The sequence below is a fragment of the Gekko japonicus genome, unplaced genomic scaffold (assembly GCF_001447785.1).
Source record: "Gekko japonicus isolate JY-2015 unplaced genomic scaffold, Gekko_japonicus_V1.1 scaffold11, whole genome shotgun sequence".
Lineage (NCBI taxonomy): Eukaryota > Metazoa > Chordata > Lepidosauria > Squamata > Gekkonidae > Gekko > Gekko japonicus.
In genome coordinates this window covers 2946043-2962853 of record NW_015166418.1, presented here as the reverse complement: position 1 = coordinate 2962853, position 16811 = coordinate 2946043, and the positions used below count along the sequence as shown (strand labels likewise).

The 16811-nt window shown below is 47.0% G+C and overlaps 1 protein-coding gene across 1 annotated transcript in view; it reads left to right on the top strand.

The window, feature by feature from the left end:
• The window catches only part of LRRC34 (leucine rich repeat containing 34), a 27564-nt gene extending 11121 nt beyond the window's left edge, over positions 1 to 16443 (top strand). Inside the window, exons 5-13 of the mRNA XM_015411580.1 lie at positions 626 to 747; positions 2703 to 2767; positions 3748 to 3831; positions 4080 to 4208; positions 5196 to 5291; positions 8350 to 8504; positions 9662 to 9817; positions 11096 to 11222; positions 16240 to 16443. Of these exons, the coding sequence (XP_015267066.1) occupies positions 626 to 747; positions 2703 to 2767; positions 3748 to 3831; positions 4080 to 4208; positions 5196 to 5291; positions 8350 to 8504; positions 9662 to 9817; positions 11096 to 11222; positions 16240 to 16443 (1138 nt within the window). The remainder of the gene's footprint in view (positions 1 to 625; positions 748 to 2702; positions 2768 to 3747; positions 3832 to 4079; positions 4209 to 5195; positions 5292 to 8349; positions 8505 to 9661; positions 9818 to 11095; positions 11223 to 16239) is intronic.
• The last annotated feature ends 368 nt before the right edge of the window (positions 16444 to 16811 follow it).

The window sequence follows — 16811 nt, the reverse complement described above, 5'->3', positions numbered from 1 at the left end:
GACAGCCGGCTTCTCTGAGCATGCTCTGGGCTGAATGATATGGGCTGGAGAGCTGATGTAGGACGAAATAGCCAAGGGTCTTGGGGCACCTTGCAGCCTTAACCATTACTGTGTGGTTTCATAAGCCAGAGATCACTCTGATACAGGGTAGTGTCTACAAGTATGTGACTCTGCTTCAATTCTTACCCCAGCAGTGAACTCACTAGGGTACTGTAGACAAGCCAGTGTTTGACCCCATTTGCAAAACTCATCTACCTTACAGGGCTGTTGTAAAGATTACTGAAATAATATATGATGAGCAATGTGCTATAAAAAGGCTAAATAATATTATTAGGGCTTCCATGACGCTGTTAGTTTTGTGAAAGGGAGAGACTTGGGGAAGATAGGCTAATGGTGTCACTTGCCTGGAAGCAGGTAAATCAACAGCTTTGTGAAGAACATTTGCTTTTAAATTTCCATCTACCAATGCTCTGGTCTCCCTTCGGATGATATACTTCAGTATTTTACTAAATGTTTCTGCAAATTGTTGTGAGTTCTGAACTTTTTTGAGGCCCTGCTTTAGGGAAAGCTAACTCAAACAACTCCCCTGACCCCCCCCCCAACCCCTTTCTTATTTCTGTTGTAGATTGATCAAAAATATCACTGTAAAGATAGCTGGAAACAACCGGTTGATTCCTGTGGTGAAGGTTACAGATGGGGACTTTCAAGTCCTGGCTGCAGTCTTTTCAAACAATGTGTTTCTTACAGGTATACTTCTTTATCCGATTGTTCAGCCTAAGTTCATTTCTCCCACTTGCATATCCTTTCAAACATACATATTAAATAGTTATTGATGAGTGCCATTAATAGAAAGCAAAAACCAAATTAGACCTAATGGAGAACATCTGTCTATTGTCCACCAGCTAATGTGGAGGTATTTGTTTAAAACAAAAAACACAGTGTGTGGATGAGGGGAAATAAATTGGATCCCCTTCCTCACTTCACCTTAGTTTCAGCTCTTTTATTCTTGCTGCGACTGGCCTTCTTGTAATGTACTCACTGGAGCTTCAAAAATCTTAAAAACCAAGGGGCCCTAACCTTGTTAAGTCTGAGTGCGTTTTTGAGACCTCGAGAATAGTTTAGAACTGAGCACATGAACTCATGACGCGGCCTTATTTATTTTTTATTTATTTATTGTCTTTACTGTTTTTGCAACCGGAGTCGTTAACAGCTGCCTTGTATTGTAATCAGACCCTGGGTCCATCAAAGTCAGAACTGTCTTCTTGGACTAGCAGCCAGGCTCTCCAAGAGTCTCAAGCAGAGGTCTTTCACATCACCTACCACCAAATCTTTTGACGGGAGATACTGGGGATTGAACCTGGGACCTTCTGCATGCCAAGCAGATGCTCTACCACTGAGCCACAGCCCCTTCCACCATAAAATGGCTGCCTTGGGGGGGCAGCTAACCATAAGATGGCTGCCATGCAAACTGGAGCCAATTACGTGATGCTGGGAGGTTCCGAGCCAAGTGTCTTCGTATGATGGAGGCAGCTGTTTTCAAACACGGATTCCCTGAAGACACAAAGGTGATGCTTCCTGGGTTATTGTGAAGCACTTCCTTCTCCAGTGGGGTGCAGGAAAGCCAAGGTTGGCTCTGATTGAGAAACAAGGATGTGTCCACCACTTCGTGGGCACAATGGTACCCATAGGTGCCATTTTTGGGATCCTCATAAACAAATGTAGGACTAAAGCAAAAGCTGGCTCATGTGTAATCCAGACTGCGGACATTTTGGCAAGTAAGGCGTAGACCACCTTTGAGCCTCTGTTGATGTTCATGTCTGATCATTGTCCGTGCATAAGTGAGAAAGGAGGGAGGGGTGTTTCTAGTGTGGGCGAGCATTCTAGCCTGTGTAGACTCTGCATTAGCATCACAGTCTTGATTGAAGCAGGTGCGGCTTGACCCCTTATGTACACAAGCAGCCGGCATTCAGTGTTGTAAATACAGAAGAAGAGCAAAAGAGAGGCCACTCCGAGCGGTGCAGGACTTAGAGATGCAGTAGAAATCAGAATGTCCAGAGCCACTGTAAGCCTTGTAGGTTCGGATTCTCAGGAAGCTCCCTGGGTCGCCTTGTACCAGCGGCTCTTCCTTAGCCTAGTACACCTCACAGGGCTGTTGTGAAGATAAAATCAATGAAAAGCTGACTGTAGATGTGATCGATAACAAGTACAGTCTGAGGAGGAAAGGATGCAGAACATCTGACCACTAAAACCCGTGGACTGTGATAAAGACAGGGCTTTTTTTGTAGAAAAAGCCCAGCAGGAACTAATTAGCATAATTGGCCACACCCACAGCAGAAACTAATTAGCATGTTAGGCCACACCCCTGACAGCACAGCTCATTGGCATATTAGGCCACACCCCCATGTTACCAGAAGTGTGCTCATGCAGGCACACCCACCTTTTGCTTCTTATTCTGTTTACCTTCTTTGTTGTCCAAGCCCAGGGCTTTTTTGTAGCAGGAACTCCTTTGCATGTTAGGCCACACACCCCTAATGTAGCCAATCCTAATGAGTTTCTGCTGTTGGGTGTGGCCTATTATGCTAATGCGTTTCTGCTGGGTGTGGCCAACTTGGAAGCCAGCTGGAACTCCGTTCCTATGCGTTCTTGTCCAAAAATAGCCCTGGATAAAGATATCACTTTTCTGTATTCCTTGGCTCTTTTAGGGCTGGACCTGAGGTACAACCTGCTAACGGATGCTGGTGCAGCCCACATTGGTGCCTTCCTTCAGGTACTTCCGGTGAACATGCTAAACTCTTACTTTACAGTTGTGAATCGATGGCTGTGAGAACTAGGGTGGAGAAGTGACAGGAACAAAACTGCTCCCCACCCCCAGCCGTTGCTGTTGTTCCCCGTGGATGAAACCCCCCCCACAGATATCTGGTGCTGCACAGAATTAAAACATTGTGCACTCAGTACCAAGGGGGCACATGCCGCTCGTGATGTCTGCCTGGAGGTCCCAACGTTGTTGAGCCTGTGGGAACTTTAGACAGTTGGAAAATAGGAAGTAGGCAGCACCACAAAATGGCTGCCATGGTGGGTGGGGGAGGGGACCAGTCACAGAATGTTGTGAGGCTCTGAGCCAAGGGCTCTCCAGTGACGGAGGCAGCTGTTTTTGAATGAGTGTTTCCTACAGATAGAAAAGGGGTGCCTGCCTTGGCTGTTCCAAAACACCTCCCGCTCCAGTGAGATGGTGGAGAGCCAGGACTGGCTCTTTGCTCTTGGGAAGAAGGAAGCAAGCCCCAGGAAACACTGCTTTGAAATCAGTGATCACCTGCTCAGGAGGTAGAGGAGGGCTTGAGCCACCAACAGATGGCTGGTGCAAAGAGCAGTTGACCAGTTACGGGTGCCAACCTCCAGGTGTGGTCTGGAGATCTCCCAGGATTACGAATGATCTCCAGACTGCAGAGACCAGTTCCCCTGGAGAAAATGGCTGCTTTGGACAATGGACTCTATGGTGTCACACCTTGCTCCCTCCCCAAACCCCCAAATTTCCAGGAATTTTCCAACCTGGAGTTCGCATCCCTATGTCTAATAGAAGATACTGACTGCAGTTCTTCCATTCAGGATCAGGGATGCCCTGGCTGTGTTTAACAGGGAATAGACGTGCAGTTTCTGGATGGCAAGAGGTGTGGGGGAGTGTGGTAACAGAGATAAGAGTGATGTTAGAATCTGTGCATCAGCAATCACCTGGACTTGTGCGTCTTGTAGGACAATCATTCCCTGCGTTACCTCAACCTGATGTTTAATGACATTGGTACTGCTGGAGCAGAATTCATCGCTAAAGCAATGCATGTGAGTACTGAACTCTCTGGGGGGGGGGGGTGTTGACGACTTTGGCGTGTTTTCTGAAATGGGCAAAAAAAATGCACCTCCACTTAAAGGCTATCAAATAGCCAGTGAGGGAAAGGGTATTTCTTTGTCAAGCTGGGTCTAGAACAATTTTTTTAACATGCAGAGCTGCAGTTCAGTTTGTTTTACAGATCATACAGTTTTGCGGCTCGGATTCTTGCCAGAAAATAATTGACCTTTTTCGTGCCTAGAGGAATGAAACTCTGAAACATCTGAGAATGACAGGCAACAAGATTGACAACAAAGGGGGGATGTACTTTGCGGCGATGTTACAGATCAATGGAACCCTGCAGAAGTTAGATCTCGGAGACTGTGATCTGGTGAGCAACATCAAAGCACCGTTAAGGGCCCGTTCACCTTACAAAGTCCTTGTGCACCTGGTGCATCCATTGCAGGTCCTGTCGATGAGATGTGTGCTGGGAGGGGTGTGTGTCCATGCTTGGAACTGAATTCCCAGCTGCTGTGAGTCAGAGAATTGGGGCTTTGGAGAGGCTCAGTGGAAGAGCCTCTGTTTTGCATGCAGAAGGTCCCAGGCCCAATTCCCAGTCTGATACCTTGAAGAGCTGCTGCCAGTCTGAGTAGACAGTTCTGGCCTTGATGGACCAATTGACTGATTCAGTCTAAGGCAGGTTCATGTGTGACCATGTATGAGGTGGCGTGAGGAGCTGGCCAGCTGTCAAGGTCAGAAGGGGGGGGGAACCTTAGGAGACCACATATAGAGAAGAGAGCTGCACATAACCAAGAATACTGCGCAAGTAAAAAAAGGAGAAAGTTCTCGATCCCATTTGAAATATCTGGCTCCGTCTTTGGCTGTGGGTCTGTAGTCCGTATGAATTTATACTGGTTTAAAGATATGTCTTTGTTAGCTTATCTGGGGGTTTGTTACCTCCAAATGCAGTGAGCAAAGCTGAGGTCTTTAAAAGCAATTTCCAGAGCTGGCTTCTGAAGTTAATTTTTTGCCCCATGGAGATAGATCAAGATGGGTAGCCGTGTTTGTCTGTATCAGTAGAAAGAGTCCAGTAGCATCTTCTTCAGGTATCTGAAGACGTGAGAAGAGACTTATGAAAGCTCATATCCTGCCAAAATTTTTGTTAGTCTTCAGTCGTGCACGTGTGCCCCCCCCCCCCCCCCCCAATGAAGACCAGATAGTCAAAGCATTCCAGGGTTTTTATTTTTAGGTGTTCCCTTCCAATTCTTGTTTGGGTCTGGCTTAGGTCAACACACGTTGGGTCTTGATATGCTGCGTAACTTCTGTGTTGACTTCTATGCTTGTTGCGTTTGACTTCTTCTGTGCTCTTTATTTCTAGGGAACACAGAGCTTGATAGCGTTTGCGACAGTTTTGAATCACAGTGTATCTATCAAAGCCATAAACCTGAACCGGCCGATCCTGTACAGTGAAGAGGTAAGTATCCTGATCAGGGGTCATTTCGTAGAAAAAGAGCTAGGGGAACTCATTAGCATAACTCATTAGCATATGCCACACCCCCTGACATCAGGGGCCCGGCGGTGGACCTGCAAGGCCAGCGGGAGTGCGAGGAAGCCCCGCCAAGGCCCTCCCTGGCCCCAGGCAGGCAGGGGTGGGGAGAGGCGGGGAGGAAGCAACTTACCCTCCCTCTTCTCCTGCCTCCTCCTGGCTGAATGAGGGCTGGAAGCGGGGCGGCCGGAAGCAGGGGGCGGGGCTTCGTCATGTGCCCCGCCCCCCGCACCTCACCCGGGGGAACTGCGTTCCCCCCCGAAATGACCTCTGATCCTGATACAGGATACAGAACCTAGAAAAACGGAAATCAAAAGGGCCTCTGGGAAAATAACAGAACAGTAGAAGAAGCCCCTTGGTAACTTATTCCTGTCTCTTTCGCTCTACATCTTTTCATTCTTTAATGTAACTTTGGCTACTTCCACATTGGAATTTTTATTTATTTGGGCAGTTTAGGGGCTGTGGCTCAGTGGTAGAGCATCTGCTTGGCATGCAGAAGGTCACAGGTTCAATCCCCAGCATCTCTAATAAAAAGGACCAGGCAGTAGGTGATGTGAAAGGCTCCTGAGAGCCTGGAGAGCTGCTGCCAGTCTGAGAAGACAATACTGACCTTAATAGATCAATGGTCTGATTCAGTACAAGGTAGCTTCATGTGTGTTCAACCCTCTTTTCTCCACTTCAAGGAGCTTACAAAGTGAAGAGATTTTTCTCCCATAGGCCAGTGGGAAGGCCCCATTTTAATGTGGGACATTCTGAACATTACCTTTACTCAGGGGTCATTTCGTAGAAAAAGAGGTGCAGGAGCTCATTAGCATAACTCATTTGCATATGCCACACCCCCTGACATCACTGGAACTGTGTCAGAAGGCAACACCCACCACTCAGCCGCCACTGGACTGTTTTGGATTGCTAGCTATTGGAGGGGGGATGTGCATATCTGTCCTTGCGGAGGAGGGAGAGCTTGTACCTGAATAAAACGTGGTCTTAAAGGTGCCACTGGACTGTTCTGGACCAGGGGCCCGAGGGGAGCTCTGCAACTTACCTGGCTGCTTCTTGCTCTGACTGAGGGCTGCTGGGAGCAGGGGTTGGGGCTTGTTGCATGTGCCTGCCCCCGGGCTCTTTATTGCCGGAGCTCCGCTCCTGTGCACTCCTGCCTTTACTGATCTGGGCATAGCTTGAGTCTGATACTCTTTGAGTCTGAACCCTTTGAGGTGGATTAAAACAAACCCACTTTAGGGGAATCTATGGCTGCAGGCAGAGTGCGTCCATCCACTCGCAGCCACTACAGGGAGGGCTGTGAATTTCCTCCTTTTCCTTTCTACTCCCCCCCCTTTCCCAACTGAGCTGGTCTGTGGCATTACAGCATGGCTTGGCGGGGAGGGGAAAGGAAGGGGGGCAAGAGGGGTTTCAGCCTGTGAGAGGCAGTGAAGTCGCATCCGCACTTTTGCAATTTTCTGTGTTCATCTAGGTGTTGGATGTTTTATCTCTTGGAATTGGGAGAAGGAGACACCTTCTGGCTAAAAGGAGAGGGGGAGGTGTGCGTGCTGAGGCAGTATCGACAGACCATGATGCACGGCAGTCAGCGGCAGCTACTGAGGCCCAGTACTTCCGGTGGGGCCCACTATTACCCCACCGGTGCAAGGGGGGGCACAGCAGTGGGCAGGGGAGGGCCCATTTTGCACTTTCTGCTTGTACCCTCTCCACAAACTTGGAACCAGCTCTGTGTGTGTGTGTGTGTGTTTGCACTGAAAAACAGCAGATAACACTTTGCAAGCAACAGGGCGGTGCTGAAGGCAAAGCATCTTGGAGGTGCAAGATTTCTCACTGGGAAGCTGGTGTGGAGTAGCAGATCTGCTATCTCATAGGAGAGCCATTTTAACTGCACTTTGTAAATCAGCCGTTACCCCGAGATGTCAGACATCTCCAGAGCTTGCTGGTCCAAAGGTAACAACCCCCCCCCCACTTGCTACTTCACTGCTTGTGGCTACGCTAACCGAAAATTCACTCCAGATCACCATGGGAGATTTACATAAGGGCATTTAGAGGCAAAAAGCACAAGGCAGTGATATTTGCATGTGCTTAACATGCTGTTAATGGCATTGCAGAATTTGTAGGAGCAAAGATACCTACCCTGTGCAGTGAAGCAGAGACAAATGCCCAACTGGATGTGTATCCACAATTGCAGTGCTCAGTCAGTAATGTATTATGGTCCTTGTTGTTGTTCGCTGCCCTGAGCCTTGTGTACTCAGAGGAGGGCGGATAATAATAATAATAATAATAATAATAATAATAATAATAATAATAGTAGTAGTAGTAGTAATAGTAGTAGTAGTAGACTGGATTTATACCCCACCCTTCACTTGGAGTCTCAGAGTGGCTCACAATAGAATAGAATAGAGTAGAATAGAATATTGTATGTGGCCATTGGCCGTCACAATTGTATATATAATAAAACTGAATCCGTAATATCTTAAAATACACATTTAGTTATTAATTTCAGTGAGAATTAAATTCATTTGTACAATATCTAAAATACCTCAAATTAAAATTGTATACAGCGTTTACAAATTCCAGTTGTAACAATGTTAATGCCTTGCATCTGAGTGGCTTACAGTATCCTTTCCCCTCCTCTCCCCACAACAGACACTCTGGGAGGTAGTTGGGACTGAGAAAGCTCTTTCAAGAACTGCCCTTGTGGGAACAGCTCTGAGAGAACTTATGACCAACCCAAGGTCACTCAAGCAGCTGCACGTGGAGGACTGGGGAATCAAACCCGCTTCTCCTAGACTAGAGCCCGCACTCTTAACCACTACATCAAACTGGCTTATAAATTTAAATTATAAATAAATATAAATAAATAAAATTTGCACTGCTGTGCACACCCGTCTTCCTGGCTGCGTGCAAAGAGGAGTGTGGGATGTGTACATCTCCTGGTCAGCGGAACACCTGATGTGTTCAGGTTGTAATTGTAAAAACTGATCTGCAGGAAGAAACCACTGTCCACATCGCCCTGATGTTGAGAGCCAACAGCACTCTTGTTGAACTGCATTTGTGTAAGCATGAAATGAAGAATTTCGGCATTGAACGCTTGTGTGATGCACTGTATGAAAACCGCAGCCTGCGATACCTTGATCTCAGCTGGTAAGAGTGGCTTAAATAATCCAGATTTAGTTTGCCATTGCAATGATCTACATTGCATAAAAAAAGAGAAAGCCGTTAAAGATCTATTCCAGTGGGTAGCCATGTTGGTCTTAAGCAACAGAACAAAGTTTGAGTCCAGTGGCAGCTTTGAGACCAACAGAGTTTAATTCTGGGTATAAGTTTTTGTGTGCATGCACACTTCTTCAAGTACATTGAAACGAGACTTCCTCTGTCATTACGTATAAGTAGAGAGAGGTTGAGAGGAGTTAGTTGCCAGGAAGGGCTAATTAGAGTTAAGATGTGTTAATAAGTGAGCAAGAAGTATAGCTGAGATTGGATTCAAGCAGTTGATAAGACCTGTGAATAGCAGCAAATTAGAGTCCAGGTAATAAAATGAAACAAATAGATGCAAGACTCAAACTTAGTTCTCACATCATTTGAGTCCAGTGGCACCTTTAAGACCAACAAAATTTAATTCTTTGGAAGTGTGCATGCACACGAAAGCGTATACCCAGGATTAAACTTTGTTGGTCTTAAAGGTGCTACTGAACTCAAACTTTGCTCTATTGCTTCACACCAACACCTCTACCCACCTGAATCTTAGTTCTCACATCTGTTTGTTAATTCTTTTATTATCTGTATGCTAAATTGCTGCTATTCACAGGTCTTGGTGTAGTGGTTAAGTGCACGGACTCTAATCTGGGAGAACCGGGTTTGATTCCCCACTCCTCCACTTGCACCTGGCTGGATGACCTTGGGCAAGCCGTAGCTCTGATAAGAGCTGTTCTTGAAAAAGAGCAGTTTCTGTCAAGAGCTCTCTCAGCCCCACCTACCTCACAGGGTGTCTGTCGTGGGGAGGGGAAGGGAAAGGAGTTTGTGAGCCTCTCTGAGACACCTTTGGGTAGTGAAGGGCGGGGTATAAATCCAATCTCTTCTCTTCTTCTCTTCTTACCAGCGGCTTTAATCCAATTTTAGCTATGCATATTGCTCAGCTACTTCCCACTGGATCTGACACCCTACAACACCCAAAAATTCTCCCTATGTTCCAGGAGAGCTGTTCAGCAACGTTTATCATTCATGACGTGACAGAAGTGTGTTGTGCCACCGTGTTCTCCCTTTGTAACTGAAAGACATTTCTATATGCTTTCTCTTTCCAGTAACAAAATTACTCGAGATGGTGTCAGTTTTCTGGGAAAGCTGTTAAAACTGAACAACACCATGGAAATCCTGGATCTCAATTTTAACAGGATAGAAGATGACGGAGCTTTCTACCTTAGCGAGGCACTGGCATTGCGGAACCGGACGCTTCAAGCGTTAGTAGACACATCTCTTACTCCCAGAGTTCATTGCTCTTAGAGCAAGCATTTAGATATGGCAGCTCAGACAGGAGGGAATGTAATTCGTTATTTATTGGACTGTTTTCCTGCCTGCCCTTTAAGATGCATGCTTGGTTCCCTCCTTGGTAGGAGGGTTAGAGACCGAGAAGGAGTGTTGCAAGCCCAAGACTCCTCAGTTATGTCGCAAAGTGGGGATTTCATCCTGGGTCTCCTTGGTGCCAAGTGTGGCACTAGTCGTTACCCTGTGGGAGGGAGAGATGAGGTAATGCTTCTGATTAAACTGGAGAGGACAAAGTACCACAGCAATTTGCAGGCCTAGCCCAAGAGACTTGGAGAGACGTCCTAAGCTGGTCTTCTCAGAAACCTACTGAGTATGTTTAGCCTAGAGAGGAGACGACTGAGAGGTGATAGGATAACCATCTTCAAGTACATGAAGGGCTCATGTCGAGGATGGTGCGGAGTTGTTTTCTGTTGCCCCAGAAGGTTGGCCCAGAACCAACAGGTTGAAATTAAATCAGAAGAGTTTTCGGCTAAACGTTAGGAAGAACTTCCTAACTGAGGGGTTTCTCAGTGGAACAGGCTTCCTTGGGAGGTGGTGGGCTCTCCTTATTTGGAGGTTTTCAGACAGAGGCTAGATGGCCATCTGACAGTAATGCTGATTCTGTGAACTTAGGCAGATCATGAGAGGGAGGGCAGGAAGGGCTGCCTAAGTGCTTAGTTCTTGTGGCCCTTTCTTACACGCCCAGGAACCCACTTTGGGGTCAGGAAGCAGTTTTTCTCCAGGCCAGTTTGGTCAGGAATCCCGGAGGGTTTTTTTGTCATCTTCTGGGCGTGGAACAGCAGTCACTGCAGGTGAATTTCCTGCATTGTGCAGGGGGTTGGACTAGATGACCCTGGAGGTCCCTTTCCAGCTCCATCATTCTGTGATTCTATGATTCTATCTGTTCAGTGGGGCTTACTCCCAGGAACATAGTCTTAAGATTGCACTGATCCCACCCAGCATGGTGCAGCTGCATGCAGCCCAGGAGTCCGTCTTAGCGTTGTCTGTAATGTTGCAAAGCATTTTGGGATGCACGTCTTGAATTGCATACAGCTTCACTGGTCCCCCTAAAAATACAAGAAGAAGTAAGTTTAGAAGAAAGCAGTGGAAGTTGCATTCTTGTATAGGAATTTTTGCAGGTCCTTTGGAAATAAGCCACCTCTGTTTGGATACCCAACTGTTTCCCCTTTGTACCTTCTTGCTTACTTACTTAGGTTAGCCGTGACAAACAACAACATAACTGGGAAAGGACTGGTGGCGCTTGCTGAGGCCATGAAAACAAACCAAGTACTTTCTTATATCTACATCTGGGGGAACAAGATTGATGAACCCACATGCGTGGTATGACTCCCTTTTGGTTTCTTGGGCTTTTTTTCCTTGCAGTTTTCTCCTTAGAGTTGATTTGTGTGGTATAAAGGCCGCAAGGACTGGGAGCTTTGCGCATCCTAGGTACAAGCAGACCAATATTCCTTCTTAGCTGTGGAGTCTCATGAGCAATTATTCTGCTTTGTGAGCTGCTGGCATTAAAGCTGTGAGCGAGCGATTCGGCTACTGCATAAATTAGTTGGCTCTGGCGCCATCCTCCCTGAGCTAAGACAAAAATGTGTACGCCGGAGGCTAAAAAACTGTGAGCTAGCTCACACTAACTCAGCTTAGAGGGAACACTGACGCAGACCCAGTTTGGATTGGGACAATGGGGCACGGGGCAAGAGGGAGCTGAAGCCCACCCACCCCCCGCAGGTCTTCTGACATGAAACAGCCCCAAGAAGCCGCCATTGCAGAAACTTACAAATCCTGATAGCTGCATATAAATTTCCCCAGTGGGAAACAGTAACTCCCTGGAACCCCTTCAGGTCAAAAAAACAGAACAGGGGATGGTTTAACACCCATCCCCCCCAGCATGCTGTGGTCCCAAACCAAATCGACCCCACACATGCTTGGGAATTAAGTTCCAGTCATGTGATTGGAGGTCCTCATGGGTAGGGTTGCCAACCTCCAGGTGGTAGACAATGAAGAAAACAGCCGTGATGTAGTAGTATGAAAATATATATTTAAACTGCTGTTCTGCAGTGAGTAGTATTTCTTCAATAGGTAATCCAGATGTACGCACTCACAGAACAGAATTTGCATATATTCCCGTTTCACATGACCGCTTTATCTCAGTGTGCTGCGTGAATAACATTAGCCTACACATCACTGAAAAGAGAGGAAAAACAACATAGGCCCCTGCCACACGGGCAGGAAACTGCAGAAGAGAAGTGTGGCTGTTTGCCCCGGGGCAAACTAACATGCAGTAAAGCGATCAGACCTACTGTGGAGGTTCTGTGGAGGTACTGTGGAGCTTCCGTGGGTAGGGAGAGGTGCCGATCACAACACACGCCTGCGCGCAATGAAGAAGCGCACGGCGCGGCGAACTGGTTTTCTTTTTTTGTGTACACTACGAATGCGCATGCTCCGTTGGGTGCGTTTGCGCATCCACGGAGACTTGGGGGGAAAAAACCCCTTTTCCGCAAGGGGACATGGGCGGGCGCCGGATGCCACCGGAAACGCGATCAGACGCCCGCCCTTGCCCCGCAGTTTCTGGAAACTAGTACCTCCAAGGTACTAGTTTTTTGCTGCGCTTTTTCGGCAGGAAACCTCAGTTGTGCCACGGAAGCGCTACGCTTCCCAGATGTGCTGGTGAGATCGCGACCGGAAACTCCGCTTGTCTTCCGTATCTCTTGTGTGGCTAATGTTGCGTGTGACCGCAGCCTCAAACTAATAACCATCTTATCTTGTCACTAAAGATAGCATGAAAACTCCATAAAGCCTACCACAATGTTACCACAAAGTTAAGAATACTTCCACAATACTAATCCGTGAACTTAACACTCAACATTCTTCCCACTTCAATGAAACAAATTCTTAACATGCTCATAGTATCCTACCAAACTGCTCCCATTACATAAAAATACTATCTTCATTACTAACAGGTGGCAAAACAGAGAACATGCATTTAAAGAGAAAGTTTGTACTATCTAGACGTGCCCTAGAGTAAATCATGCTATTGTTCAGGTCTAGTACATTCCGAGGAGAAAGATGTTTATTGAAAACAACTCAAATATAACTCTTAAATATCAAAGAGGAGAGAGTGAGTTCAATTGAATTACCCAACCTAGCTTTTCCCTGTAAAAATGATTACACATACAGAGGAAATAGATGTTTTACAAGAAACAACTTAAGACCAACTCGGAGTTTAGTCCATGAGGAGTGAGTGAATTTAAACGAAATATCCACTTAGCCTCTTCCTGCAAAAAGTATCTTGTGGGCGTCCCTCCCAAAACTGTGTAACGAAACTCATCACATTTGTGGTTGTCGGAGGTGAAGTACTCAGTTAAATCAGCCTCTGAGATATTATGTCTTATGCGTGAAATATGCTCTAAAATATGCACTTTGATCCTGGGATTACAGTTGATCTCCAGGTGACAGAGATCGGTTCCCCTGGAGAAAATGGCTGTTTTGTTAGGTGGCCTCTATGGCATTGTACCCTTCTGAGTGCCACCCCACCTCAATCCCTGCCCTCCTCAGACTGCACCCCCAAAATCTCCAGGAATTTCTCAGTCCAGAGCTGGGAACCCGACTCATGGGGGACACAATGTGTAAGATGTCAGTTGGCCCTTATCATGGGGAAGCTGAAGCCCGTCAGAACCTGGGTGCCATTTCTGGCATCACATGACCTGTCGCAGAGGCAGGTATGATTGCAGCCCTCTGCTCCGGGCAGGGTCAAGCTTGCCACTTTTCCCAGCTTGTGTTGGTGGCAGTGGACTCAGGCTTGCTTGGAAGCAGTGTGTGTGTGTGTGTGTGTGTGTGATTGGCTGAGCTGATCCAGAGAGAGAGAGGGAGAGAGAGAGAGAGAGAGAGATAGAGAGAGAGAGAGAGAGGCTCCCCATCCAAGCAACATGCTACTGAGTTCCCTGCCTGCCTTGAATGCAAAAGGCCCTGGCAGCTTCAGGGCTCACTCCCTGGAGTCGGCTCCTGCTCTGAAATGCATATGGCTGAGAAAGCCACTCGGGGAAGCCGTCTGGCTCCCAGCCGGTTTGTGCTGGATTCCCCCCCCCCCCCCTTTTTGGGTGGGGGGTCCCCCCTTTTTGGCATGGTAGCCGTGTGGCTGTTCAGAGCCAGCAGTGTGGCTGAGACATCCAGCTGCCTAGAGGGACTGCGTAAAGGAGATTCCACATGCCCAGAGTGGCCTCCCTTCTCTCTCCCACCGCCTTCTCCTTCCAGGCCCTTTTGCTTTGTCCTCCTCCTTTCCTGTTCTGTGCCCCCAAGTCCTCCCCCCCCCACCACCCTGCTCACATTTTTGCCAGCAGCCATGCCTGTCTGCTGCTTGCCTCCTTTCCAAACCCGACTCAAAGCTCACCTATAGAATCATAGGATCATAGGGTTGGAAGGGACCTCCAGGATAATCTAGTCCAACCCCCTGCACAATGCAGGAAATTCACAAATACCTCCACCCACACTCACAGTGACCCCTGTTCCATGCCCAGAAGATAGCAGAAAACCTCCAGGATCTCCAGCCAAACTAGCCTGGAGAAAAATTGCTTCCTGACCCCAAAGTGGCGATCAGCATTTCCCTGGATATGTAAGAAAGAGCCACAAGAACTGAGCACTGAGGCAACCCTTCCTGCCCTCCCTCTCAGGATCTGCCTGAGTTCACAGAATCCGCATTGCTGTCAGATGGCCATCTAGCCTCTGCTTTAAAACCTCCAAAAGGGGGCCCATCACCTCTTCCAATAAGACTTTGTCATCTGTCCTTGATGCAGTTAAAACTTATCCTCCGTAGAACTGAATGTACGCATATGGTTGCTCTCAACCTTGCATCCATCTTCCCCCCTCTTCTTGCTTGTCTCACCCTCTGTCATCTGTGCTTCGGTCAGAATTTAGATAGTTCAGGGTTTTTCCACAGGCTCAACTGACACCTGCTCTTTTTGGCAGTCAATTCACAAGGGTCGTTTCCGGCACCGTTCTTCTGCACGTCTGCCCTCCTCCTGTATTTTCACAGTTGTGGAGTCAGTTTATTTTCTCCCGCCTGTGCCTCGAACAATCAGGATTTTCAAGGGAGGGTGCTGTTGTCATCAGTGGTGTCACAGCACATGCACCCCCTTTTGTTTTTCGCGCATGCTTATATCGATCACATGGCTGCATTTTAAAAAATGGCACTAAAATATCAATATACTATTGTAATGATAGGTTTGGCAGGTTCTCTGAATTCCCAGCTTACATTTAAAAAGATGCCTCTAGCACCTTCCCTTGCAGAGCTATAAAGAAAAAGGCACATCTCCACAAGCGAAGAGGCTAGAGACTTACTTTTAAAAAAATAAAATCTGGGCGCTCAGAACTTGCTAAACCTATCTTTAGCAATATTTTAGTGCCCTTTAAAAAAAAAATCGACATTGAAACCACTAGTCTTCAGGGCAGGAGTGAGGGGAGGGCATGGTTTGACAATGCCAGCAGTCCAGGCATGGAAAAGTGAGCTGGAGGTGGGTGGGGAGGGGCAAAGAAAACCGACAGAAACACAACACAGGAGATGGGTAGCCGTGTTAGTCTGTCTGTAGCAGCAGAAAGAAGCCGCAGTAGCACCTTAAAGACCAACGAAATTTGCGGCAGGGAATGAGCTTTCTTCAGGGTATTTGAAGAAGTGAGCAGCGACTCACAAAAGCTCATCCCCTGCCACAAATGTTGTTTGTCTTTAAGGTGCTACCGGACTCTTGCTCTTTATTACACACAAGGAAAAAGTTGACTCTGAATTGGCTTTCTGAAAAAGATTGGGGGTAAAAGGGGTCTCAAAAGAACCAGGAAAAAAAAACAGAGTAAAAACTAAAGGTGGAAATCGGGAGATAAACCAAAACAGCATAGGGCCAGAAATGACAAGAAACCCCATGTGGAAAAGCCCTCAGATGGCAGGGACCGATCTTATTTTACTTTGTAAAGCACCATGTATCTTGAAACGATACTTATGGATATTCATTGACATGCATGGAATATTGTGCACATTATGCATATATGTACACAGATAAATCAAGAATTTTCAGTTTGTTTGTGCAAATGCACCACGCGGCCTTAGATGGGAGGGCAATACGTAATCTTTGCTAATCCTCCTGTTCTTCTCTCTTATATTACTCTCCTGAGTGTCCCATAATCTTGGCTCCCTGAGTTTCCTTGAAAACCCCAACTGTGACTGAAGAAAGCAGAAGCCAAACATTTTGCTAAAAAAACTGTATTCATCTCCCTTACATATAATTTAGCACGTAACTCTGTCTTTTTATGACATCCGGTTCTGGCCTGAGAATATAGCTTCCTGGTCTCTTGTGCCTCTCAGGCGTTTGCAGACTTGCTTCAAAGCGGCCGCCTGAAGCCGACCAGCACTGATGTCGAGCCGTATGTCGTGGACGGGTGCACGTACCTCGCCGAAGTCTCCCATGGCCTCAAGAGACATTACTATTGGACACCAAGCTACGGAGAGCCGGATAACCAGGATGCCAATGCCTCTCTCGCTATAGCTCCTGTCGAAGAGCATTTGTGAATCAGATGGCTTGTTTCCTTACAGGTCGGGGCATATGGGATTGTTATCGCTTGGATCTCAATTTAAGACAACCGCGTCTAGTTCCTTGGAGAGCTCATTTATGCAGGTGCAAAAAGCTGGGTCATAATCACTCCATGGACCCACGGTTGGAAGGTTCCATGATTGAGGTCTCTGAATCAGCTGCACTTAGTGTTAACGAAATGACTAAAGACTAATTTCAGCTCCATTCGAATGTTACTGCAGTAAGATTTACTACAGTGGTACCATGCATTCTTTGTCAGAATTGCTTTGAAAGTCAGGCTGCTGTCCTAAGTCTCACATAAATTTGCTTCTGTTGGGGGAAAGATGTTCACTTGTATTAATGTCTT